At 39.8% G+C, this 27,981-nt stretch overlaps 4 protein-coding genes and 1 pseudogene across 4 annotated transcripts; 2 read left to right on the forward strand and 3 right to left on the reverse strand.

The window, feature by feature from the left end:
- Positions 1-25,520, forward strand: LOC145237700 (uncharacterized). Its single transcript, XM_080100666.1, has 8 exons — positions 1-357; positions 863-994; positions 4,873-4,979; positions 6,929-7,106; positions 7,782-7,932; positions 8,526-8,607; positions 22,200-22,367; positions 22,819-25,520. The coding sequence occupies exons 1-8, from the start codon at positions 1-3 to the stop codon at positions 23,003-23,005; spliced, it is 1,362 nt and encodes a 453-aa protein (XP_079956792.1). The 3' UTR covers positions 23,006-25,520.
- On the reverse strand, positions 12,672-13,715 carry LOC145237311 (uncharacterized). The gene has a single exon (XM_080100122.1). The coding sequence runs from the start codon at positions 13,713-13,715 to the stop codon at positions 12,780-12,782; it is 936 nt and encodes a 311-aa protein (XP_079956248.1). The 3' UTR covers positions 12,672-12,779.
- Positions 14,208-14,951, forward strand: LOC145237314 (uncharacterized). The gene has a single exon (XM_080100125.1). The coding sequence runs from the start codon at positions 14,223-14,225 to the stop codon at positions 14,949-14,951; it is 729 nt and encodes a 242-aa protein (XP_079956251.1). The 5' UTR covers positions 14,208-14,222.
- LOC145237320 (chromobox protein homolog 3 pseudogene) lies at positions 14,903-15,185 on the reverse strand (annotated as a pseudogene).
- LOC145237310 (uncharacterized) lies at positions 25,492-27,981 on the reverse strand. The gene is made up of 2 exons (XM_080100121.1): positions 25,647-27,981; positions 25,492-25,583 (listed from the first exon to the last, which is right to left on the reverse strand). The coding sequence occupies exon 1, from the start codon at positions 27,873-27,875 to the stop codon at positions 26,262-26,264; it is 1,614 nt and encodes a 537-aa protein (XP_079956247.1). The 5' UTR covers positions 27,876-27,981; the 3' UTR covers positions 25,492-25,583; positions 25,647-26,261.

Below are 27,981 nucleotides of genomic sequence, written 5' to 3' on the forward strand. Positions count from 1 at the left end.
ATGGTAACTTGGATCATATATTTGAACTGGAGTAATGTTTTGAACGTTACTTTAAAGGAAGAAAAAACAATAGCATTAAACCAACATACAATTTCCAAAGCGGTGCTTTCGGCTTCCCAGCGATCTTTCGACATTTCGTCGCAAAAAAATGTCATAATTGATAATTTGAATGCGTTGCTGACTAAGCAATGTAACGGAATTTCGGTAGACCCTAGCAACATCTCAGTACTAATCAGTAACAATGGTCCATCGCTGTCGTTTGAGGAATATAAACTATGGCAAGCTAACGACTTCATCAAACGACATGCAAATCCTGGCAAAAAGAAACCGACACCTCCGAAACTTCGGAAATATACGGTACTATATGTTTGAATAGTAACGATTTTTTAAAACAGAAAGCCTTTACCCCATAAACCCTTCCCGTTTAGCCCCAAACAAGAATATATAGTCTCTTGTTGGCCTTAGGCAGTGGTGGGATTCAGCCACTCCTCACCGGTTCTATAGAACCGCCACACGAAATTTTATGAGATCAGCGAACCGGTTAGCACTACTGGTTACTGGCAATGGACTTTCTGTAACAGAACCGGCTGAAAAATAAGACTTGTGTACTAGAACCCGTTGACAAAAAAAATTTAATTCCACCGCTGGCCTTATAGGTATGTCTCATTTGTCAAAAACTAGACTTGACACAAGATTATGAAACCAGCCTTTCGAATTTAGCAATTTCCTTCAGACGTTTTTGTCGATAAGCTAATCTTAGTTTATCAAATCATGGTTATTTTGCTGGACATTGACACGCCAAGTATGGAGATTTACTTGAAATCGGTTATTGATTGTAACTAACAATGGCTTTTTGTGTTAGGACGCCGAACGACCAAATCCGAAAACTTTGCTGAAAAACTGGGATGAACAGATCAATATTGAAGAGATTGAGTTAAATGTGGAAAGCGAGAGGACGGCAAGACTAAAGCAAGGCGACGATGACATATTACAGGTATCGGCTTGTGTAAAAAAGCATAGAGCCAATAAATGATAAACTGCAGACTGGGTTGTATCCTGATGCTCCCAACAAACTGGAGTGCCGTTGAATGGCTACACTAGCCTATGCGGCCGATCTCTCGTCACCAGCTGCACTGATGAGACCTTATAGGTCAAAACAGTGTGCACTGTCTGCAGCTTATCATTTATTGGCTCTATGCTTTTACAGCGTTTAAACTGTTTTAGTAAACGGATTATTTAAGCTGTGAAATTCGTATTTCTGAAGGTTCGGTTGGCGATGTTTATAGTTAAATATATTTGTCAAGACGAAACAAGAATACTTTTGAGTGCAGCTATAGTTTATTGCATGGACATATAACGTTTGTTTCATCACATAACGTTTTTGTAGGTTATTTAAAATTCGAATTCAACCATAGCCGGATTTATGCCCGACAGACCATAACCGCATAATGAACACACCCTCTATGTGTGTACTGTAGAAGTCCCATTAGGTCGTTCACGGATTTTGCTCGACAATGGTGCTCCAACCTCTATATTTCATTTCCCAGTCAGAAATTTCTGTCCGGGCCAAGCATAATTATGTTAGGTAACGCTTGACAGCCACACATAGGGGCACCTGGGTGCCTTGCTTAAGTTGGAATATATATGTGACGTATGTTCAACAATGGAACATCCGAGCTCTAAGTTCCCTTCAAGTTGCTGGATGTTTAGTACACTGTACAATTTTTGGGTGGCTTCATTAACCTACGTTTTTTTATTAAGACTTAAATTAAACAATATAGTCGTCGTAAACTCGTACACCTACTTGATTAAAACTTTCCCGCCACCAAGCAACACGTGTTCGCTCTTTGGGCAAATTCATATCGTTTAAGATTAGTAATAACCAATCACGACAGAGAATAGAGTTCATGGGTCAAATGATTGCGCAAGTGTTGCGCAAATCGGCTTTAACTACGTTTAATTGACATGATTCGAGATATGTGTAATATCTATATGTTACCGACTTTTTGAGTTGTCAAAGATTAGGCGGTATGGAACTGTTACGTCAACTTTAGGCTCGCTAAATGTACAAAAAGATAATGATCATACATTAAATGCATTAGGCTACATTTACTTTTAAATGTTCAGCAAATTAAAGTCGTCGTAGGGGCTGCTTCAAAACTATCGCGTGAAAACGGTGTCAATAATAACCAGTATTTCATACCAGAACGAAATATTGCACTCGGAATATTGCACTCATTGTTGGTAGCCATGTAATAGAGGTGAATTTTAAAGTTCCTGATATTATTCGCATTGTTTTGTTCAGTTAAATGTCCAATTTTTTAGAGTGAGTACTACGCTCCCATGTTGGAGCACAGTATTCTGCTGCGCTGTAACACAAAGTCAAGGCATATGTTCTCAGGACTCACTGACTGGCTCCCCATCTAGTGGCTGCTAGTTTGTTGATCAGTGAGTTTCTAGTTTTTATCTTGTTTGATAGTTTCTTCAGATGATCTCTATAATTTAGAGTTCTGTCTAATGTTATTCCAAGATACTTCGGATTGGGGTCCGTGGGCAGTTGCTTTCCATCAATGGTAATATTGAGCTGTTGGTTTGGACGGTGATTGTTCAGGTGGGAAAGAGTTGTCACTGTTTTAGTGGTGTTCATTTGTAGGTACCATGTTGTGAAGTAATCCCGGAGAGTGGTAAGTTCTGCTGTGAGTTGGTTTTGAATCGTTGTTAGATTATTTGCTTGATAAGTACGTGCCCAGACATCTTTATAGCCGAATTTAAGACATTTGGTTTTTGGCATGTCGCTAATGTATACGTTGAATAGTGTAGGGGCCAGTACGGAGCCCTGAGGTACCCCATTTTTTATTTTGAAAGTTTTGCTGGTATCGGAACCTACACATGCATAAAAGCGGCGAGTACCTTTCATTTTAGAGAGATTCGCAGCGTGGTTCTGCATTTAATATTTTTGCTAGTTTCAGCAGAAGACCATCATGCCATACTGTATCATAGGCAGCTGATAAATCTACAAATATGGCTCCAGTTGTAGTTTTTAGTTCATAACCCGTTTAATGTGTGATGTTAAAGCCAGGACTTGTTCACTGGTACAACGTTGTTTTCTGAACCCAGATTGTTCAGGAGGTAGGAATGGTTTGATTATTGGGGTAATTCTGGCAAGGGGATGATTCTTTCCAATACTTTGTAGGTGCAGCATAGAAGAGAAATTGGCCTGTAGCTGCTTGGTTTGGTTGGATCGTTTGTTGGTTTCAGGATTGCTATCACTTTAGTTGTTTTCCAATCTTTGGGGAGTTTTCCGGATGGAATAATGTCTGTCAGTGCGTTCCTGAGCCATTAAAAGCTTTAGTAGCTCTTTTATTTCTGACATTAGTGTGTGTGATGACAGGTTAGAATCGTCGGTGTATGTGTGGTATAACTTAGTTGATGGTATTCTTTCCTTACATATCTTTCGAAAGTGTGGTTTGGTCGATACTGTTCTCGTTGTTTGATTTCCTTTGCGATTTTGTTTGCACTGATCGGAGCTGCAGTTTTGGGCATTGATGTTGAATTCGGGTCCAGTTCATGTAAAAGTGTCCATGCTTTACGACTTGAATGCTTGAAGTCAAGATTTTCAACTATGTTCATCCATCTCCTATCTTTATTAAGCGATGATAATAGTAGGTCTGCTGTGTTATTGTCTTGTTTTTAATCCAACTGTAATTATTATAGGCCGGTGTTGGCTGTGTGGGAAGGTGGGCAGCATTTCTGTAGTTGCTGGCAATGCATTAAGTTCATCGTTTTTGGAAACGAGACATCGAACTTTTGAGTAATCTTTGTTCCATCTTGAGGAATGAAAGGTACCCTGGGTTTTGCTGGGGTCTTATAGTAGATGAAGATTTGTGTCATTTATCCATTGTCCTAATTGTTCGCCTGCTTTGTCATTTTCATTATACTACCATTCGGTGTTGTGGCTGTTAAAGTCCCTAATGTAAATAGTGGGCTGAGGAAAGGGTGGAAGAGGAGGATTCGGCCATTGTTTGTTTGGTGGTTTGTACAAGTTAACAACAGTTAGTTCATTGATTTTTACTGTCGATCTGTGAATGTTGTTGCATGTTATAACTTAGTCCAATTTTGTTGCTGTAGAAGGGTTTTTGGCATAGGTGCAGATCTCGCATTTGTCATGGCAGATTTTAGATATGATAGTGTACCCTGGTATTCGGGTCTTTGATTCCGGTGATGTTGCTGTAGCGTTGGTTTCTTGGAGTAGAGCGATGTCGACTTTATGTTGCTCGAGGATTTTCTCAAGATATTCGCATTTGGACATTTAACTTCCTTCGATGTTAAGTGATAGGATCTTTGTCTGGTTGCAGAGTTCCATGGAGCCTAACTTATTTTTCAAACCTGCTGGGCTCTGTAGGTTGTCAGCAGGAACGCGAACGTTTTTATTCTGGGCCACGTTCGATCCAGCATTTTGTTTCTTTTCTTTGTGACGCATCATAGTAAGTAAGGTGATTATTCAGAGACGTGTACCCAGGATGACGCATTGTTGTTTGGGTACCTGGTTGGACTCGATCTTAGTGATTGTAAGCCCCTACACCAACGACAAGGTGTCGAGTCCCATAGTAAGGGACTGTTATGGTAAACGTATTTTACGTATTTTATCTTATTTATAAAATATTGTTATGGTAAACGTATTTTATAAATAAAAACAATATGTCCGAAAACGTTTGACAAAGCATGTCGTTCATTTAATAATGTAGACTATTCTAATACTTGGTACTTAAAAAAACACTCTTGTAAATAATTTCCCCAAAACTGTTCGTTTAAACGTTATGTTATGAACCATGTAATATTGTTGTAGTCATTTTGCCCTTGTCGTGTTTACAGATAGCTGAAGTTCAACAGGAGATTTCAAATTTGTCCTACAAAGTTCCAAATCTCATTCATTACATCTGGTTTGGCTGCAACCGAATGCGTGTTGACCATTATATAACGTAAGAAAGACCTGAGTATTAAATCTTTAATTCATTTTTTTTGGTATTGCCATTAGTAAGGGTCGATACTAAATTAATATGACTCTTATCTGACAGAAAATCTAACCTAGTACGTATAAAGCTCAGCTAACTTTTTTGCCCTGCTTCATATACTTTAAGGGCAGTCGTTATTTTGTGACTCGGGCTTGATATTTAGCCTACGTTTCAGAGTTGTAAGTTAAATTCGGAACTGTAGCGGTCACATGCAATAGCGTAGAACGTAGGGCAAACGGATGCATATGCCACATTTTCCCACACTATATGACGCGCGCTCTAAAAAATAAATAAGAAGCAGGGCCTGCGTTAGTTTAGAAAAGACTAAGCTGTTTAATTTAACTTAAAGCTTCAGAATTAGAAATTTTAACAGTGACTAGAATATGATAATTTCTGTTTAATTTAAGGCTTCTGAATTCGAAAATTTAACAGTGATTAGAAAGTGATACCGTCTTTTTAATTTAATTTAAGGCTTCTGAATTCGAAAATTTAACAGTGATTAGAAAGTGATACAGTCTTTTTAATTTAATTTAACGCCTCTAGAATTAGAAATATCAACAGCAGATAGGAAATTATAAAGTTGTAGTTTAACTTGAAGTTTCCGAATTAGAAATGTTAACAGCAGCTAGGAAATTCTAAAGTTGTAATTTAATTTGAAGTTTCTGAATTAGAAATATCAACAGCAGATTGGAAATTGTAAAGTTGTAATTTAACTTGAAACCCCTCTGGATTTAGAAATTCTAACGGCAACTTGGAAAATTATAAAGTTTTAATTTAACCCGAAGCCTTTGGGCTTAGAAATTTTAACAGCGACTAGGAAAATTATAAAGTTCTAATTTAACTCGAAAGCGCCTGGATTTTGCGACCAGCGACCCATAAGGTCTAATTAAAACAAATTAGATCATCTGTTAATTAAACATTGATAAACTAGTGCCTTCCCTATAAGGGGCTAGTGTCAGCGCTAATATTTACTAGAATAAAAACATGTTTAGTTAGGTTTTAGTAAGGAGATTAATACAGGTTTAACGGCTTTTCCTTTGTCTTTCTTTGCAACACTAGTTATTAATTGCTGTTAATGTTAATTGGATTCTATTTGAATAAGTGGATTCTATTTGAATAAGTGGATTCTATTTGAATAAGTGGATTCTATTTGAATAAGACTTCTTGAAACATCTCTGTCGCTGGAAACCAAAATAAACCAACAGTGTAGTCAACGGATTATACAAGTGGTGTTTTCTGGAGTTTATCTCCAAGGAATCTTGATGCAGCAGTTTGAACTATAAACTTAGTGAGACTCCTAGCGCAAACCTATTGCGTTGTTAATTCGTGAGAGTAGCATCACCAGTCCTTGAAAACCGCGCAAGAACTCCCGCAGAACCGAACTCATTTTTTTGTATTAAAGCCCGAAATAAGCCGAAACCGAACAAAATTACGACATGTATATAGTGCCATGTGGTGGTGAATGCTTGGTGACCGACTGGTTCGGTATGACGTCTTTAATAGGCCTGGAGTAGCCTACTGCGATTTATTTGTGAGTGTGCTGTGATCGCTGGTCTGCATAGACGCTTAAGGGCTGATCCCAGTGTTGAATATGTGTTCATCTTAACTAAGCTATACCAGGTTGCTCCCACCAAGCACTCACAGTAATTATATCGACAAGCACGTTGTCTGCACATGGCCAGTAATATACAAACATTGTGTACGTTTGAGACCTAAGTCGTTTAGGGCTAGTTTTAAAAACTACAAGAAAAGATTTTTATCAATACTTATATGTTTGTACTTGTAGTTTTAAATAAATATAGATTTTTTTGCACCATGTCCACATTTTAACTTCGAAAAGTAATTATAGCCTACACGTCACTTTTATGTACTTTCTCATCTGCAAGTTGACTAATGGCAAGTTAACTGTCTTTTATTTTGATTTCATCAAGGATCTTAGGAGCTTTGCGGTATCAGAAGCCTCGTCTCATCCTCATCCACGGAGACTGCGCTCCATCCGGGGAGTACTGGGAGCGATTGATGAAGCAGGGAGGAGAGAAGATTCGTCTCGTTCGGAGGACTCCACCAGAAATAATATGGAGTATCCCCATCAAGGTATGTTATATAGCCGGGCTACTCAATTAGGTTTGTCATAGATCCAGATACAAAAAGGTCAAAATCAACGAGGTCCGGACACATCTGTCAGTCGTAGTCAATTTTGGTTGTAACTAATCGTGGTCCAACATAAACACAATTGTGAAAGCCGCATGTATGTCAGCAAAACAAACGCTTGTATCAGACACTAAACTGTAATTTACTCTTTGCAAAAGTATGGCACAACATACAAAACACATTTTATCTAGTTTTGTAGGAACACTTTGGCAATGATTCAAAATTAAGTTTATTACGTCACAGATAAAATTATGGGCAAACAATGGCCGTTTTGTTAATTTTTTGGTGAAATAATGAACCATTTTTTCGTCACAGTTTCACAATCTGACCTCACTTAAGATCTTTGAAAGCTTTAGCTGTCGTAATTCCCCCCAAAAATCTGTTTTTTTTTCAATTAGGCCAAGAGCAAATTGAAATTCAATGTAAGTGAAACTCAAATATATGATCTCTGTATTCAAAAGTCTTATAACCTTGTTTGTTTTTTTTGATTTTGTTTTTTAGTTTGCAACCACTACCCACAGTTAGACTCCAGCTATCAGTTTTGAAAAACACTTTATATCACTGGTGAAACCTTCCACTTAATAAGCTGACAGTTTGTATACACACATGTTTGTCCAGGTCATTGAACACCGAGCAGACGTGGCGAGACTTCAACTTATGCTAGAGGTCGGAGGGATTTACTTGGACACCGACAGCGCAATTTTACGCAATGTTGACGAACTCCGCAACTATTCAATGCTCTTGAGTGAATCCAACTATAACTCGCTCGGTTAGAATCATTTACTTTTTATTAACTGTGTTTTTAGTTGTTTGGCGAATCGTAACTTGTAGAAACTCTTTTTAACTTGTTGTTAGCCGAACCTGTTTTTAATGCATACAGTTAAATAAAAAGTAAAAGTGAAGCAAATCTAAAATAGCAAAAAAAAACTTGTTGTCCAGTCTGTGCATTCTTGACCTTCTTGATAAAATATCTGTTGATTTGAGCCAAAGCGACCATAGCGTAAATTTAGTTCATTTTTCTTTGAAGTAATTTTACAATTTATATTTTTACTGGAACAATTCCTTCTTGTGAGGAAATGACAAATGGATTTATAAAGTGTTTTTCAGCCTTTTTTGTGCCAAAAACAGAAATCAAGCAATATGTAGGCTGTAATCGTTGCCTCGAAAGTGTATTGTAACTTGGCCTAAAGCCATATCGATCTAAAAAGTAATAAGATTTTTTATGATTTATAAAAACATCAAAATCATTTGGTTAAAGAATATGATTTGGCTATATTATCCTAATCATTACTGAGGGCAATAAGAACCCCTTGCAACTTTCTATTAAAATTTAGAAACTTGTCTTTGTTTTCTTATTCACAGCAAATGGAATTATCTTCGCCAACAGAAAAGCTTGGTTTCTGCGACGATGGTATCACGAATACAGATACTTCAAAGATGCTGCGTAAGTTTTTACCGTTGGATTGTGTGTAAATATGCGGGGGCTCGCGCGGTATTCAAGACGTTCAAACTGCTGCCTCATATTCCTTAGAAATAAACTCCAGAAAACACCACTTGTATAATCTGATCTTCCGAAGATAATTCTGCGTAGCTGGCTAAAATAGTATCCACTGTGGCGACAACTGGGTGTTTCCCCAAACTGCGTTAATCAGTCACACGTAACCGAACCGCACAATACGTCACGTGCCTTTTTCCATTTGCAAGGTGTCTTATTTTGTTCTTTCTGTCTTGTGTTCTTTTTTTCTTTTTTTTTTATTACGATAACAAGTAAAATGAGAAAGAATACGAACAAGACAAGAAATACGCCAAGTCAGGTACGCGACAATCAAAGGCCGGACCACTTACGTAAAAAATCAGGGCGTTTGTTGGTTTTAATTGCAAGTAGAAACTCCGAGTGTTTTAGCGTTTTTAGGGAATAAATAAATCTTTGCAAAGTTGGTTTGCTTTGCGCGTATTTGCTCTGAAAAATAACATATCGCGCACACAGAAGGATGCAGTTCAGTAACAGTTCTTGGTCATCAGTTCCAAATAAACATAAAATTGCACGAGGTCTAACATCAATTAACAGTTTGCTCGAAATCCACGCAGTAACATTTTCCCAATACTTTGCAGTTACAGTGCATGAGTAAAAAAGATGTAAAAGGGTTTCTGGAGAATCTTTACAGAAAACGCACTGTTGTGAGGGTACTATGCCAACTGTATATAATTTATCATTAGTTATGATGGCTCTTAAATTCAATTTCATTTGAAAGGCTCTTAATTTTGTTTCTATCGTACAAATATAGTTATTAATGTATATGTGTTCCCAGTTTGGTATATTCGTTCCCGTATCCAAATCCCTTTCCCATATTTCTTGTTGGTGGAGAGGTGATTCTGTGGTGTAATCTGTTACGTGTAGGTAGGCTTGTTTTACCTCGCTAAGTTTGGTGATTGTGTTTAACCAAAATGGGGTCTTTTGAACGTTTTCTTGGCTGGCATGTTTGTCTAGTTCATCCCAATTCGCTGGGATGGCAGAAACCAGTCTAATAAATTCAATGAATCCGTGATTGGTTGGTGTGAAGTTAAATCTTAATGCGAGGTCGTCGTAAGTCATATAGTGGCCTTCTTTGTTAATTAGATCGTAGTAACTAAGTAAACCGGCGCGAATAAGAGTTGGGATGTAGAACGCATTGGAGCGATATTTAATTTCTTTGTTGAGCCAAAGGGGCCTAGAGATGTTTGTGGGTAACCTAGTTAGTTTAGCAAAAAGTTTGCAATCGGACACTGCTTTTCGTAGCGTGCGAAGTGGTATTGATTTTATGTAAGCTTTTGAGGTGGGCGAAATGTTACTGCTTAACCATGAGTTGAATACTCTTGAATTGGCAAGTGAGGTTTCGATGGTTTTCCAGGGAGACGTATACGAATCATCAAACAGCCGGCTGACCCATTTAACACCGAGTGACACTAAGTACGCGTCGAGGTCCAGCATATTAATGCCTCCAGCCTCAATTTTTCCACATAACTTAGTGCGCTTGACCTTTTCCCACTTTGAGTTCCAGATAAACTTGAACATTGTCCTTTTGAGGTCTTTTAGAAATGCACTTGGCAGAGCGATAGGCACGACATTAACTTTGTAGGTCAGGGTGGGAATAGCCAAACTTTTCAGTATGCATACCCGTCCGATCAAGGTAAGTCCCCTAGAGGACCAAATATTTAGTATTGTTTTGGTTTTTTTAATAATACCAGTAAAATTTAAGTCGAAAAGTTCTTTTGGCGACCCGTTGACAGGAAATTCGATTCCGAGATAACGAAATGACGTCTCTGGCCATGTTAGGCCTTTATCTAGGTAAGGTTTAATCTGCGATGATCTTTTGGACCCAATGTAGAACGCTAACGATTTTTTGATGTTTATTTTACAGCCCGACATAAAGCCAAACTCATTAAGAATCGCAAAGGCTCGATCAAAATTGTTTGGTTCCCCTTTAAAAAAAACCAGCGTATCGTCTGCCAGGAGCGACACTTTAAAGTCATTGCCCAATAAATGAATTCCTACTTCGTCATCTTTTCGCATCGCAGCCGCTAGGCATTCAATGGCAAGTACAAATAAAGTTGGAGATAAAGGGTCTCCCTGCCTTACCCCCCTTTTGATACTAATTTGCCGTGACAAAAAATTATTGTTAATTATGGTGCTTGTGGGATTCGAGTAACAGCATTGTACCCAATGCAGAACATTATTTCCGAAACCAAATGTTTTTAATGCGGCGTAAATGAACCTCCACTCGATTGTATCAAAAGCTTTGTACATATCTAGAGACAGTATAGCCCCTGGATATTGTTGATTATCAGCAAGGTCAATCACATCGAACAGTAAACGAATATTATCCCCGATGAACCTCCCTTTAATGAACCCGTTCTGGTCTCGGTTGACGAGGTGATCCAGGTTGGATTTTATGCGGTTGTTTATGACTTTGGACACGATTTTATAGTCAGCGTTTAACAGTGTTATGGGTCTATAATTGGTGATGAGCTGTTTGTCTTTATTGGGTTTAGGTATGAGGGTCACCACTCCTTGGCACTGCGTTGGACTAAAGTGTCCTACTTGCGCGGAATAAGTCCATGCATCCTTAAACATGTCCTTAAGGTCATTCCAAAATGTTTCATAGAACTCGACAGGGTATCCGTCTGGGCCCGGCGATTTATTTCGGGGCATAGATTTAAGTGATGCGTATAACTCGTTTTCGGAAATCGGCAACTCACTATTTTCAAACTGAGATTGATTTAACGTTGGCAAATTAAGTTTTAAAAGGCGTGATGTCACCTCTGATGTTGCATAATGAGAATCAGGCTGTTGGTAAAGATGTTCAAAAAATTTTACCAACTCATCTAAGATCACCTTTTGGTCTAAGCAAGCGTTATTGTCTATTTTCAATTGATCGATCGATTTTTTCAACGCATGGCGTTTTTCCAGGTTTAAAAAATACTTCGTATTTCTTTCGCCTTTTTCTGCCCACTTCGCTCGACTTCTTACCATCGCACCCTTTGTTTGGGCCTCTATTAGAATGTCCAATTCAATTTTTAATTTGGTTAGTTTTTCTATTAACTCAGGGTTACCTTGGGTTATTTCCTGCTCCAGTTTTTCTATTTCGCTCTCCAACTTCCGCTGTTTAGCAGAGTTTTTTCGTTTGACTTTTATGCTGTATTTTATGGTTTCTCCACGAATTACGGCTTTTAAAGCATCCCACCGAATATGCGGATTTGTGTCACATTGAGCGTTGTTTATCTTATAATCCTGAATTGTTTTTTGGATGATGGAAATAAACCTCTTATCCGATAGTAAATTTGTGTTTAATTTCCAATACCCTTTACCTCTAACAGTTTGTGAGAATTTAAGAGAGAATGATACGATCTTATGGTCTGATTTTACCCCCTGTACAATATCGGCAGATGTTACTTTGTTATTTAGGTATTCCGAAAGCAGGAATAAATCGATGCGGGTAGCTACCAAAGGGTTAAGTTGTACTCGCGAAAATCTTTTGGTGGTCGGATGCATCTTACGAAAAACGTCGCATAAATTAAAACTTTCCATATGTGAGAGAATACTGTTTCGTGAATTACGATTGGGATTAGGGGGCCCTTGGCTTTTGTCTAAATTATCCTGCAGCGTTACATTAAAGTCACCGCCTATGATGAGATTTGAGTGATCCTCCTCGCCTACTTTCGCAAAAAGCGTGTCGAAAAAAACTGGGTCATCGTTGTTTGGCGCGTATAGATTGCAAAGTTTCAATTCGCGGTTGTTATATTCGAGGTCGATGAAAACGTACCTCCCTTCGGGTTCTACTTCTACGACTTTGGGTGAGTGCAAAAAGTTTTTTGTGAGCAGGATTGCCACACCTTTACTGCGGGTAGAGCCATGTGCCCAAACTATTTTGTTACCCCATTCTAATTCCCATAATTTTTCCTCATTAATTGAACAATGCGTTTCCTGGAGAAACATGATATGAAATGCCTTCCTTTTAAGAAAGTGAAATATAGTTTTCCGTTTTTTATGATTTCTTATACCCCCCACATTAAAAGAGGCAACATTTAATACAGACATCACCGAAAGAGAAAATTAAAAAAGCAAAAAACAACAACAAACTATTGATATTTCTGAACACCTTCTTCTATATCCCACTCATACTCAAACCCACAATTACAATTATAAGGTTGACTAGGTTCAATGTTGACAGCGGTTTTTTTCCCACAACTGCAGTGGACTAATTTTTTTCTACAGGCGGGATTTGAACATTCTTTGCTCATAGCTATCTTAGGAAGAGCGTTAACTGTATTACATTCACAAGTAATGGCATACCTTTGGCATCGGATGCATTCGAACAAGTTTCCGTCCATTATGTATTCTGGTTGCATTTCGTTACAGCATGGCATCAGCCTCATTGGTGCTTGACATTTTGGACATTTTGTTTCTGTTTCGAATTGTGGCAAAAGGAACAAGGTTGCCTCATCGCAACAAGCCTTAGCCACTATATATTCTTTTTTGCATTTACAGCAGAAGAAATTCCTGCAGTCTGGGTCCACTAGGCTTCCAGTATTGCAGCTTGGGCACTTTACTGGGATTGTGTATTCGCATAGACTACGAGATTTACTTTCCGGAAAATCTGTTGGGCTATTACGTGGTCGTTTGCGAGCCACTGTCGGGGCAATAATTGCCGAGATCTCCTGTTTTTCTTGGTTGATTTGTTCAACCTCATGTAATGCCTCTGGGACAGGGTCACTATCATACTGGAGGCGTTGAGTCGTCACCTCCTTATCTGAGATCTGGGTTTGCAAGCGTGACCCAGTTTCCTTATCTTGCGGCGCTGCTTGGGTTTTGTTTTGTTGCTGCCTGTTTTCTAACAAAGGAAAATCTTCCTTTCTTTTTGCACAAGCAGACTGTTTGTGGCCTGTTTCTCCACAGTATTTACAGGTAATTGCTTGACCGTGATATGTTACATAAAATTCACAACCATGTACCCGGATGTAGCTGGGTATGGGGTTTTTTTCTAGATCAACTTTGTTCATGGTAAGTATCCTCATACCGGAAAAAAAGTCCTTCTTTGTCTTTTCTATGTACTATTTTATTTACTTTGCCATAGTGCTCCACGGTTACGGGACCCATCCTACGCCTACATTAATCGTATCGCTTTCATACAGCCTTGAGTTTTGAACATACGATACCTCCAATAATTTCCTGTGCAGGTCCAAAACGTTTTCTCTTGTTGTGCAGGTTACATCCACAAGAGTGCCCTTCATTTCAGCTATTCCTACGATTTTTCTTAAAGGGAAATTGATTTCCTTCATTAGGTTCCATAATTCTTCTCTTTTAAGCTGTTTCGTAGCTTTAAAACTCAAGCAGTTTGGCCTTTTTAGTGCACTCACCGCACTGTCGGTTGCCGCCTGCGCATAACTTGGCTTTTTGCTCATACCTCCTTCCTTCATGAGCGCCAGACACGTCTCTGTCTTGTGTTCTTTCGATATTTGAACTCGCTGCAAATAAACAGCGCTACAGTGGTGACCCCGTAACCTGAGAACGAATTTCTCAGGATGGAAGAGCATGCAGTATCTTTAAAGTTGCCGACATTTTCGCAACCGCGTGTTTGGTTTAATCAAGTAGAAGCACAGTTTGCTTTGCGGAAGATAATCGACGATAAAACAAAGTTTTATTACGTGGTTTCTGCATTGGATCAAAACACAGCACAACGTCTAATTGATTTGTTGGAACATCCGCCTGCAGAAGGAAAATATGAAGCGCTTAAGCAGCAAGTGTTGGACACATATTTTCTTTCAAAGCAAGAGAGAACCGCTCGTCTTTTAAATTTGCCTGATTTAGAGGACCGAAAACCTTCAGCCCTAATGGATGAAATGCTGGCTTTATTAGGCGATCACAAGCCGTGTTTCCTTTTTGAGCATCTATTTTTACAACAAATGCCAGAAGACATCAGAATTATTTTGGCAAAAGAGGACATCGACGACCTTCGAAGTTTCGCCAAGAGAGCAGATGTTTTATGGCAAGCAAGGCGCGACCCAAATTTTATTGTTTCAAAAGTGCAGAGTCAAAGCAACAAGTCTTCTCTTGATCCACATGGAGAAGGCCTTTGTTTTTTTCATCAGCGCTTTGGGCCCAAGGCACGTCGTTGCCGCCGACCATGTATTTGTCAGGGAAACGAGCCAGCCGGCCGCCCAGATTGGATGCGACAAATCCTGGTCTTTTTGGCAGATTCCGATTTTTCTGTTAGTTTTCTTTTCTTGTCATCAACTTTGGCACCATCTTAGGGTTTTTTGTCTTTAGAAGCTTTATTTTCAAAATCAGCTATTAAGTCTGGACAGTCTAAGTTGTCATCTGGTTCCCATGTATTGTCCGAGTCCGAAAATCCTTTCCATTTGATGAGGTATTGGATTTTTCCCTTGACAATTTTTTTTGTCCACAACCCTTTCGACCTCATATTCATCTCCTTCTTGCTCCAAATCATTTTCTACTTCAGGTTCAGAATCCTTCTTCTTACCCATGGTATTCAAACTAAAATCGATTACACAAGTTGATCCAGATTGGCTGCGACGGCCGGCAGGCAAAACCGACTCTTTTTCGTGTCAGACCGCAACACAGGAGCCAACTTCTTAATCGACAGTGGTGCTGAAGTAAGTGTGCTACCTGCAACTGGACGGGATCGTCGCTCAAACAGACCTGGTGTTTCACTTAAAGCAGCCAATGGAACTATTATACGTACGTACGGCTTCAAAGTTTTAACTTTGCATCTTTCCATTGGTAGATTTGCTTAGAAATTTGTAATAGCCGATGTATCTCGGCCCCTGCTGGGCATCGATTTTTTGCATGCAAATGGGTTGCTTGTCGACTTCAAGCGACATCGACTGTGGCATGCAAATTCTGCAGATAATGTGAGTTCTTCTAAGATAGCGAATTCAGCGCGTGACATAATGTCATTTGCAGCACAACCAACTTACACCAAATTGCTTTCAGAATTTCCCAATCTGACTAAAAGCAGCTTTTCTGACTCACAATCCAAGCATCAGGTAGAGCACTTTATTATCACACATGGGCCGCCAGTCCATGCTAGGGCAAGGCGTCTGCATGCTAGGGCAAGGCGAAAGACGCACTTGCAAATGCTACGCTACTTAACCACCCAGGGCTCGAGGCAAAAACCGCTTTAACCGTGGACGCTTCCCAGTTTGCTGTTGGCGCAGTTTTGGAGCAACAAATCGACAGTCAATGGAGACCTTTGGCGTTTTTTAGCAAATGCCTACGGCCTGCTGAGCTTAAGTACAGCACCTTTGACCGCGAACTGTTGGCATTGTATTTGGCTGTCCGCCATTTTAAATATTTTTTGGAAGGAAGATCTTTCACTGTACACGGACCATAAACCACTCACATTTGCCATTAATAAACGTGGTCAGCACGTCAGCAACGACACCTTTCATACATTTCAGAGTTTACCACTGATATTAAACATATCGACGGTAAAAACAACCATGTTGCTGATGCACTCTCCAGGTCCTTGCTCGCAAGTGTTTCTGACTGTGTTAATTTTGATTACAAGTTATTGGCACCAGCCCAGCAAGAACCTCATGACGAGATGCAAGCTTACCGCACCTCTATTACTAAGCTGAAGTTCAAAGATATTGCTTACGACCACGAAGGAACTATTATTCTCTGTGATATTTCTGGCAGGAATCCTCGACCATTAGTTCCTCATGCTTGGCGAAAACGCGTTTTTCATGCAATCCACGGACTGTCACACCCCTCCATGCAGGCTACAAGCAACTTAGTTGCATCAAAGTTTGTGTGGCATGGAATGCGAAGAGATGTTAGTACATGGGCGAAGCAATGCTTGTCGTGTCAAAAGGCGAAAATTCAGCAACACATTCGCGCTCCATTGGCTGAATATCCACCCACAGCGACACGTTTCAGTCACTTGAATATTGATATAGTAGGACCGCTGCCGCAATCACAAGGATATACCTATCTCCTTACAATTGTCGACCGTGTTACTCGATGGCCAGAAGCCATACCGATGAAGGATCAAAGGACAATGACATGTGCTAGAGCCTTCATTAGCAACTCGATTGCCCGATTTGGCATTCCAGCAGATATTTCATCAGATCGTGGGGCGCAATTCACTTCAGAACTGTGGTCAATGATGAATCAGCTTTTAGGCATTAAGCTTCATAAAACCACATCTTTCCACCCCCAAGCAAACGGCCTGGTGGAACGATTCCATAGACACTTAAAAAGTGCTCTCATGAGCAGTTCAAATTGGCTTGATGAGTTGCCTTGGGTACTTCTAGGAATTAGAACCATACCTAAAGAAGATTTACAAGCATCGTCCGCTCAGCTTGTATATGGTGCGCCGATACGCATACCGGGAGACATCGCTCCACTGAAGAATCCTTCTTTGGATTTAGCAACACTTCTCCCCACTCTAGAAGACACCATTTTAAAGCAGGCTCCGGTCCGTATGTCCCGCCATGGTTTAAAAAAGTCAGGTATTCCAGCTAATTTGTCCAGCTATTTCCAGCTAATTTGACACAACAAAGTTTGTGTTTATCAGGAAAGATTCCCATCGACTGCCATTAACGCCGCCATATGAGGGTCCCTACAGAGTCATTGAGACCGGCGCGAAGTCTTTCATAGTGGATTTGGGTGGGCGACCACAAACCGTTTCGGTTGACAGACTCAAGCCAGCACTGTTATAAGTATACCAGACAGAACCAAATTCAAATTATAATAAATAATAAGGATAGAAAGAATAACCTTTATCTATATTAACCGTTATGGTACAGCCAAACATTGACCATGTGAAAAGCACACGTAAAAGAGATCCCAGTGAAAGTGCGGCTGTGTGAGCCGGAGCGCCAGCGCGCGAGCTCGAGTTTTATGTCTGTGTGGACGTCACTGCGCCAGCGGGGCAGCTCGTGGGCGTACGCTAAGCTCGCGAGAAATCCTGTGTGGATCTATCCTAAGGCTCACACAGCCGCACTTTCACTGGGATCTCTTTTACATGTGCTTTTCACATGGTCAATGTTTGGCTGTACCATATCAGCTAATATAGATAAAGTTTATTCTTTCTATCCTTATTATTTATTATAATTTGAATTTAGTTCAGTCTGGTATACTTATAACAGTGATTAAGGAAGTTTCCTTTGGCAAAATCAACATGTGTTTTGCTACCAATAAACATAGTTCAAAAATGCTCCAATTTGTTTTATTTGCAAGAGTTATAAACCATAACATCATGAAATAAGCAAACTTGGTAGTTCTAAATAAATGTGTTGCAAAAAGGTTAAATGCAGTTTTAACAGAACCAAACTTGCTAAAAAGTTAATTCACCTAAACATAAACCACACAAACAATGTTGAACTAAAAACAATTAATCAGTCTTCTTCTGCTTCATAAACCATTAACAATATTTCTTTCCGTCAAATCCTTCTAGGAAAAAAGGCCAGTGTGGCACAAACTGATCAGTTGTATCTGAAAACAAACAGATGAGTAAACATTTGTCTATCTGTTTGTAAATGTGTATATTGGCAGAAATTATACTTTTACAATTAAAAAATACCTTCATTTGCAGTGTTTCCAAGATAGGTAACACAATGTTTTACAGCATCAGCCAGTTTTTAAAGTGATGACCTATCCTGAACCTCTTTTTTACTGGTGTTTGATGCTTTACTGTTAAAAGTATTTTGTAAAGTTTTTAGAAATACGAGAAACCAATGTTTGCTATCCTTTTTCCGTTTATATTTTTTTATCTCCTAAATACAAGCTTGGCTGTGTTTACATTTTCACCTGCACATATGCAAGGCAATATCAGTTTTATAATTATATTCCTACAAGTTTCCAAAATGCATAAACAAACTTACCACATATATTACCTTTCAAAATTATTTTCTTCCAGGCATTTTCAACCATGTCTTGCGGGTAGGCTTGAAAGCCTTGAACACATACAAAATAATTTAACAATTCCTGATTGCTGTAAATTGACAAAACCATGCTGAATAGTGAATACAAGTCATATTTTGCTGAACTGTAGGGCAACTTCAGAACAATGAAATGGTTTCGTGGGAGCACCAAAACGAATACGAACTAGAGCAGCGGGATACGAAAAATTCATTAAACACGAACAAAGGCTATCAGGAAAGTAAACGGGTGCATGCCCAAAAGCAACTGTGCACAATTGATGTGCGATCGCTGATGTTCAAGTGCCTGCCATCATTGCAATAGAGGACATTAAATTGGTATTTCGGTTTTCTTGACTTAAAAAAATAGAACTACATGTATGTTTCTTGCCCGAAAATCACTATACATTACACACGTGATATACATTTCGCCCAGCAAGTAAAGTTCCTGAACATCAGAAGTTCACAATTCCAAACTGCGCTGGCTTGCCGGCGTGAGCTAAATCAAATTTATTTAGTCAGCGCTCACGCGCTCGGCAAAACGCGAGCGTGGTTTCAAGCTCTGCGCCACGTTGTGGGCGAAATCTCACGCTTTGCAGCCGAGTCGAAAGCGTACGCTCGCGCGCCGGCGTTTTACGCTGGCTATAAAAGAACAAACCAACTATGCGCTGGCGCGCGAGCGTGTGTGTGGATCTAGCCTTACCTGGCGTTTATCAATGATACAGAATGAGTTATCTACATATCGTCGCCAGAACCATGGTGGTTTAGCAAAAGTTTGCAAGGCACGTTCCTCCACCGACCCAGTGATCATGTTGACAACGGCCACTGACACAAATCTCAAGCTCCAGACGTATGTCGTCATAAGTGGATGTGGTCCTGTCTTTAAGGCTAGATCCACACAGGATTTCTCGCGGGCTTAGCGTACGCCCATGAGCTGCCCCGCTGGCGCAGTGACGTACACACAGACATAAAACTCAAGCTTGCGCGCTGGCGTTCTGGCTCACACAGCCGCACTTTTACTATGGAGAATGTTTGGCTATAAATAAAGTTTATTCTTTCTATCCTTATTATTTATTATAATTTGAATTTAGTTCAGTCTGGTATACTTATAACAGTGGTTGAGGAAGTTTGCATTGGCAAAATCAACATGTGTTTTGCTACCAATAAACATAGTTCAAAGTAATGCTCCAATTTGTTTTATTTGCAACAGGTGTTATTCATGACATCATGAAATAGGCAACTTGGTAGTTTCAAATAAATGTGTTGCAAAAAGGTTAAATGCAGTTTTAACAAACCAAACTTGCTAAAAAGTTAATTCACCTAAACATAAACCACACAAACAATGTTGAACTAAAAACAATTATATAATCAGTCTTCTTCTGCTTCATAAACCATTTACAATATTTCTTTCCATCAAATCCTTCTAGGGAAAAGGCCAGTGTGGCACAAACTGATCATTTGTATCTCAAAACAAACAGATGAGTAAACATTTGTCTTAACTGTTTATAAAGGTGTACTTTGGCAGAATTTTTACAATTAAAAAATACCTTCATTTGCAGTGTTTCCAAGATAGGTAACACAATGTTTTACAGCATCAGTCGGTTTTTAGGGTGATGACCTACCCTGAACCCCTGTTTACTGGTGTTCCATGTTTTTCTGTTAAAAGTATATTGTAAAGTTTTTAGAAATAAAAGAGACCAATGTTTGCTTTCCCTTTTCCGTTTATATTTTATAAACTCTTAAATACAAGCTTGGCTGTGTTTACATTTTCACCTGCACATATACAAGGCAATGTCAGTTTTATAATTATATTCCTACAAAGTTTCCAAAATGCATAAACAAACTTACCACATAAAAGTTTACTTTTCAAAATTATTTTCTTCCAGGCATTTTCAACCATGTCTTTCGGGTAGGCTTGAACACATACAATATAATTTAACAATTCCTGATTGCTGTACATTGATAAAACTATGCTGAATAGTGAATACAATCTTATTATTTTGCTGAACTGTAGGGCTACTTCAGAACAATGAAATGGTTTCGTGGGAGCACAAAAACGAATACGAACTAGAGCAGCGGGATACGAAAAATTCATTAAACACGAACAAAGGCTATCAGGGAAGTTACCGGGTGCGTGCCCCCAAAAGCAACTGTGCACAATTAATGTGTGATCAAGTGCCTGCCATCATTGCAATAGAGGACATTCAAATTGCTACTTCGGTTTTCTTGACTTAAAAAATAGAACTACATATATATTTCTTGCCCGAAAATCACTATACATTACACACATGATATACATTTTGCTCAGCAAGTAAAGTTCCTGAACATCAGAAGTTCACAATTCAAAACTGCGCTGGCTTACCGGCGTGAGCTAAATCAAATTTATTTAGCCAGCGCTCGCGCGCTCAGCAAAACGCGAGCGTGGTTTCAAGCTCCGCGCCACCTTGCGGGCGAAATCTCACCCTTTGCAGCCGAATCGAAATCGTACGCTCGCGCGCCGGCGTTTTACGCTCGCTATAAAGAAACAAACCAACTATGCGCTGGCGCGCGAGCGTGTGTGTGGATCTAGCCTAAGGCTGTAATCATCCAGTAGTCTTGACTCGGTTATTTCCAATGCCAGATCGATTGGTACGTTGGTAAACAGTGATGTTACATCAGCGGTTCCCAAACTGGGGTCCGCGGTCCTTTAGGGGTCCGTGAGGCAATTTTGGGGGGACCGCGAAGCGGTTGAAGTAATTCTATAATCTTATTTGGCGTCAGTTTGTGCCACTAAAAAGGTTTAAATCAAAGTAGAATTGACTGTCTCCATTGCCAAACAAAGGCCTTTATTGAATGACAACTATCAAAAATGCAATTGTTCGCGCACAATTGTAATGTTTTTTGTCCTGTTTGTGATGTCACAAGCTGTCTTTGGATGATTGTTATGCGCAAATTTTGCATAACTAGCTAAATAGTGCAATCAACTATCGTTTTTATGTAATATACATTTAGGCTCAAGGACCGCGAGCCCTCGAAATAATGGCAAAGGGACCGTTTTGAAAAAATATGAAAAAGTTTGGGAACCACTGTGTTACATCAAATGAAACCAACTCTTCGTCTTCACACAATGATTGTTGCGCTGTTAAAGCTTTCAGAAACTCTGGAGAATTTCTGACGGTAAATTCCGTGTTTTCGACCAACGACGCTAAAAGTCGAGCCAGATATTTGGCTTGGCTGTAAGTTCCAATAACGAAGAGGCACATTTTTCTTGTGGACTTTCGGCAATCCTTATAGATGTGGGGTTTTATTTTAGCTAATTTATTTTTGACTCCAGAACTACCCCAGAAAACAATACGTGAGTTACATATAAATTCGGAAAAACGGCATTGTTGAACACTAAGGACTGCGTTCTATTAAAAACCGTGTCAAAAGGTCATTAGCTTGGGACGTCGGCCAAATTTTTAAGACGTTATTGAAGTAAAATGAGCTCAAAAATATTACTGCGTAGTGTTACAATCCTTACAGATAATCTTAGTCTCTTTCTTAGTGCAATGGTACTTTCAATTCGAAAAGTCATGGCGCATAAACTTGTTGAAAATAACTCCTTTTTCTAACATGTAACTTGTCTCACAGCTGGGGTCACAATTCAGTTATCGTTCCATGGGCTTTATGGCGAGTTTTTCCAGACAAGATTCATGTTGTGAAGGAATTAATATGCCGTCCAAATTGGGAGGAACTACCTTACATTTATCATGACTTATATGATTGGCACAACAACTACATTATGCATCTTTACTCCCGGTAAGCAGATGCTTCAATTGCGTTACGACGCAGATTTTTTTTAGTGTTACATCCGAGAAAAAAATCGATTTCGCACTATAGAGCTCCACTTAATCTTATCATACAAAATATACTCAAAAAGAGCGCCAGACGATCAGCGTCAGTTTTATCTGTTATCTTGTTGTATGCTTACTACTCTTATCTCGTGTTTGTGTACGTGGCAATGATTGTACTTTTTAATGTCAAAAAACAATTTCACCGATGACAAATTTAGATTATTGCATTACTTTCTGCATTTGTGGCGAAAAAATAGTTTGGTGTGATGCGATAGGCTTTAAAAGTTTGGCAACCATTGTGTTTCATCAAGCTTTGTCTTTATTTTATTGCTTAACATTTGAAGTAACCGCTCAGGCATTTACAATTCTTCCTAAACGTTAATTAGAAGATTGAACTTATCTTCTCGCTATTTTAGGTTTGTACAGAAGATGGACGGGACAGAGGAACACACGGTTAAGGAGCTAGCTATCTTGAACACCACATATGGTCAGGTTGCACGACATATACTGTGGGGTGATGAAAAACCACGTGATATTAAAGATTGGCTTGTCACTTGCAATCAAACGCAAGGACTGCCTGAAATTAAAAGCACCTTTTCTTGAAGCTGAAACTTTTTACCTTGCAATGCATTTAGAATACACACGTTAACCAAAGTTTTTTAGTTTACTGTTCAATTGCCAGTTGGGCAAAACTGTATGCAGTTTTTTTGGAGTTTTAAGACAAGAAAACACAATTCACAATACAATTTTTAACACAATACAATTTTTTTTTAAATTTAAACTTTTGCAATGTAGAAATTAAAAATAGCATTGACAAAAAATGGAAAATAATTTCTTCCCCTTTTTTAAACATAAAAAACAACGAATAAAAATCTTTTTATCTATTACAGTGGTCGGCAACCGCCGGTCCGCGGCCCGGTACCGGTCCGCGAGGAGTTCGTTACCGGGCCGTATAATTTTTCAGGTTAAATGCTGTTAAACATTTTGCCCATGTATCCCGGGGATGATAAACTAATTTAAGAGTTTTTATTGCTAAATATTTGTAGTGTTTTGAAGACCGGTCCGCGATAAAATTTTAGTTTCAAAACCGGTCCGCAGTGCAAAAAAGGTTGCCGACCCCTGATCTATTAGACACATGGTATTTTCTTCATGTTTGTTTTAATGTATTCGGGATTACCGAGTTTCTGCTTTCGGATGATGTAAGTTACACTCGCAAACAAAAAGTGGAATTTTGATATAGTCTCACAAATATTGCTTTGAAAGGGAGGTTTTGATATAATCTCACATTTCAATATTGCTCGTGTTAGGAAATCGCGTGCTCGTTTGTAGTAAGTTGGTAGCACTTGTTAACTGTTTACTTTCTCTTGTCTGTCGTTGCAGGCAATTCTGCCATATCCACGCTTACTGATTATGTGCCTATAGCAGGGGTTCCCAACCTTTTTACGATCTCGTACCACTTGGACGCTCTGCACTGCCACGCGTACCACTTCTTGCAGAACAACTAATTTGATCGAATCATATTTTATTCAGAATAATAATATTGGTCTACTAAAATAACACTAAAACACCACAACTGAATTGAATGAGATTTTGGTTTTTGTTTACTGTAAACAAAATATAAAGTTGTGAAACCAGGCTTTTGTGAAAAAAAAAAAACGGAAGCTACTCGCGTACCACCTGAAAAACCTTCGCTTACCACTAGTGGTACGCGTACCACAGGTTGGGAAACCCTGGCCTATAGTCATCAATGATTAAGTATCGCATGTCACGAACCAATGTACTTGTTTCTCTGCTTGACTAACAACACACCCTAATTTGCTGTGTATGAACTTCGCTGTCTATGTTCAAGAGTCCTCATTATTAAAAACTTTTTTTTTTCTGTGGCGCATTCTGTTGATTTTTTTACCCGCTGTCTTATTTTTTTATTAATACTTGTATTAAGTGTATTAAGCTTCTATGCTAAATGAATGTTTGTGTTCTTATTTTCACTAGCTTCGGTGTCTGCTGTATTGTTCTGTCAGTTGGCTTTATATAATTTGCGCTAAACCGGACACAGCTTAAAACAGTTGCTAATGCTCTAGCCCAGTGGTTCTCAACCTTTTTTCTTTCGTGGCCCACTTTCATTGCAAAAAATTCTGTGGCCCAGTAATTTTTTAAGATAGAAAGAAATCAACTATAAAATAGGTTCCGAACAAAAAACAAAACAAAAATATTCCTTCTCAATTCCTCCCCAAGCCATTATTCTTGTAAAATTGAGTGTAGTGACACAAATGAAAGTAAATTCTCAAAAAAAGCTTTCTATTTGGTTGGTCTGTGGCCCAATCAAAATGCTTCCATGGCCCACCAGAGGGCCATGGCCCACTGGTTGAGAACCACTGCTCTAGCCTACTCGATAGAACAGATGGCGCATTCTGTTCATTTTTTTACCCACTGTCTATTTTTCCTACTGATATTTAGCACTGTATTAAGCTTCTATGCTAAATGAATGTTTGTGTTGTTTTGTGAATATATTTTCACTAGCAACGGTGTTTGCTGTATTGTTCTATCAGTCTACTTTATCTAATTTGCGCTAAACCTGACAAAGCTGAAAACTGTGGCAAAGGTCTATGCTGAAGGTAGGTAAAAACGCCCAGTTGAAGCGATAATCACAACCTTTTCATGGTTTGACTTCTGCTGACTAAACCATGCTAATGCTGGGATAGTTGTCGATTTTATTGATGTTATGCTGTTTCCATGGTTTTAAATTCTTAAAGTGATTTTTTTTAATTGACATATTCAATCGATAGCGTTCATAGCAAAGGAATATATCGAATTACTGCTATTGCATTTTTATCACTCTCGCAAGTTACACCTGCTTTTATTCACTTGTTCTATTGTGTTTTGTTGGTTCGATCACCCAGAGGCTAAAGTCGTTTTATTTTCTCGTTTTTGTCCCCTTATAGCTTATGATAACTGTTGCGCTGTCTTTTAATTGGTAGAGGGCGTGACTCTATGCGCTCAGACAGCACAGCAGGGGTGATCGCTTAAATTCCTAGAACGATTCTCAGCGCGCCTTTCCTCGCGCTCAACAAATCCAAGGCACCAAGAGCCAAAATAACGAATTCTTTTATTAAGGCAATTTAGGACAGAGATGGCGCTCGAGGGTTCAGCAGCAAGACGAGCACAAGGGCAAATGCGGTTTCTGCAAATATGCACTAATTTAGTTAAGGAAACAGACGAGAAATTATCAGTAGTTTACTCTTACCGAACTATTATAGGACCAGAGTCACAGTAACATTCAAAGCGATCAGGAGATTTTAGGTTCTGCAAATACAGCATCAAATTCAATAAACATCACCAAAACACATTAGTAACGAACTGCGAGACTTTAAGCAACAAGGCTTACCGGAAAAATACAATTATTTACAGCAAACAGCAAGTTGGCTGACGACGGTGGGATCCGTGGGCCAGAAATGCACAAATTACACATTGGACGACCGGCAACAGTTCAGTTAGCACAAATTTCCTATTCGTTAGCAAAGAAACAAACATAACCGGTCAATTAGATAAAGCATGCTGCCTCTATAACATCCAGTCGCTAATAAACACGAGGCAGTCACGCTTACAAGTTGGGACTTCAGTAAAACAATGCCAAGGTTGTGACATCATAAGCACCAAATGTGTGACAGACAATGTCACCAGGTTGCACAACATTGCGCCATACAAGTGAGTTAAGGCTACTGGCGGGAAACATAGAAAACATAATAATACGTACGATGGCGATGTAACACTCCCCCACAAAATGTGGGACACATTTTCAAACACAACATCGCCAATCGCGCGCGCATCGCAATGCGGCAAAAACAACGTCGGACAGTCCTCAACACCAGCGCACCGCACAGTCAACTCGGCGTTCATCCCAGAAGTCTGGGCTGCAATCACTCGGAGGGGTTGATGCCGAACTCTCAACAGAATCAATAATGTGGTCAAGTCCTTCAACCGGACGCCGGAGCGTACGGCCGCTCGCCAGTGCGAGCTCGATATTACCTCCTCGAAATCCACCAGGATTGGCACGAAAGATGAGCTTCTCACTGAAGTGGCAACGGGAATCATAGACCAGTGGAACAATGTCGTCACCACAAGACGATCGCAGATCACACAACCAGGACCCAAACATGGGCACTTTCATCCCATGAGGCGTCGGAGAGCAACATGAATTTCCATCAGGCCATAAATGAAAACAAATTCTGTCAACATTCGGAGGCTCCACAGCACAACCCAAGTGAGGACCCAGCACTTCAGCGTTATCAGGACAGACCTTTGGGCTCCTGGCACAACAGTAACGCTGCCTGTCTAGCTTGTTCTCACTCGAATTCAAGTTGCACGGCAAACACAAAAATTGCCCGGGAGTAGAAACCTCTTCAGCACGACCCTTGGAATTGTAAGTCTGCATCGTATCAACATCCTTTTCACACAAGCCTTCGCTGTGTATACCGGCGAGACGCTTGTCTACCATTGAGCGGTCAGCTGACAGCGTTTCTGTACGACCCTTCCGTGACAACGGAAGTTTTAAACGTTTATCGCGGTGCTTGACAGACCCCTTTATTGAATCCTGGGCGATCCGGTCCTTGCTAGATGTGGGCCCACCGAGAGCTGACGTCCAGTCGCTATATTCACTTTTCCTCTCCTGTTGGTGCATAACCTTGGCCACTCTCATGCATTGGACGTCGGTCTTGTTCGTAGCGGACGAACTAACTTCGGGACCAAAAAGTGACCACCCAAGGGGTGTCTTTAGAGCACACGGACCTTGTGGACCAGAGCACGTACAGAGGACGTTGAAGGCAGCCGGGACGTCAGCGCCAATGAGGATGGTGACCGTTCCTCCTTTCACACGGGGCAGGCTGCAACCTTGAAGGTGTGAATACTCATGAAGAACACTTGGCGCTGGATTACAATTGGGCGACACAGGAATTTTGTCAATGGATATAACCTCACTCAGCTTTAGAGGTTCTCCTCCATCAAATGGCATGACAGTTAAGGACACCGTGGAACCTTGATACACTCGGGATTTGTCAGTGAGTGTACTCAAGCAGATTTTTCGACCTTTACGCTGCAGGCCAAGTTTGTCAATTAGTCGTTGTTCGCAAAATGTAGAAGTAGAGCCCTGGTCAAGGAAGGCATATGTGTGTACCTCAATTCCGTTGTGTCTGACCTTTACCGGAACGATATTGAGGTAGACCCCGCAGTTATTGTTGGACGCATTCGAAGCCGACCCCGTTCGCGGCGTCGTTTCCATGGCAGAGTTTGTCGAATTTTTGAAAGCTGGCCTTCTCTTGAAGGTTCCATGCAACTTCGTGTGATGATAGTTACCAGCGCAACCCTCAACGGAGCACGATTTCCGAATCGGACATTTTCGACAACGATGACCCGAACAAAGACATTTGAAACAAAGGCTATTTGAGCGCACAAACTCACGACGCCTGAGCAATGTCATTTTGTCGAATTCCGGGCACACGGACAATTCATGTGACTGCTTGCAACAGACACACGAAACAAGAATTGGCGAATTCTTAGAACGTGCCCTGTCGAACTTCGATAAT

This window comes from Phallusia mammillata, chromosome 7 (genome assembly GCF_965637545.1).
Source record: "Phallusia mammillata chromosome 7, kaPhaMamm4.hap1.1, whole genome shotgun sequence".
Classification (NCBI taxonomy): Eukaryota; Metazoa; Chordata; class Ascidiacea; order Phlebobranchia; family Ascidiidae; genus Phallusia; species Phallusia mammillata.

What these genes read in the sequence shown, in the direction of transcription:
- LOC145237700 (XM_080100666.1), top strand. Translation starts at nt 1, where the DNA reads ATGGTAACTTGGATCATATATTTGAACTGGAGTAATGTTTTGAACGTT. An exon ending in GCGACGATGACATATTACAG is followed by an intron (nt 995 to 4,872) that starts GTATCGGCTTGT and finishes TCGTGTTTACAG; the next exon opens with ATAGCTGAAGTTCAACAGGA. An exon ending in TATGGAGTATCCCCATCAAG is followed by an intron (nt 7,107 to 7,781) that starts GTATGTTATATA and finishes ATGTTTGTCCAG; the next exon opens with GTCATTGAACACCGAGCAGA.
- LOC145237311 (XM_080100122.1), bottom strand. Translation starts at nt 13,715, where the DNA reads ATGAGGATACTTACCATGAACAAAGTTGATCTAGAAAAAAACCCCATA.
- LOC145237314 (XM_080100125.1), top strand. Translation starts at nt 14,223, where the DNA reads ATGGAAGAGCATGCAGTATCTTTAAAGTTGCCGACATTTTCGCAACCG.
- LOC145237310 (XM_080100121.1), bottom strand. Translation starts at nt 27,875, where the DNA reads ATGACATTGCTCAGGCGTCGTGAGTTTGTGCGCTCAAATAGCCTTTGT.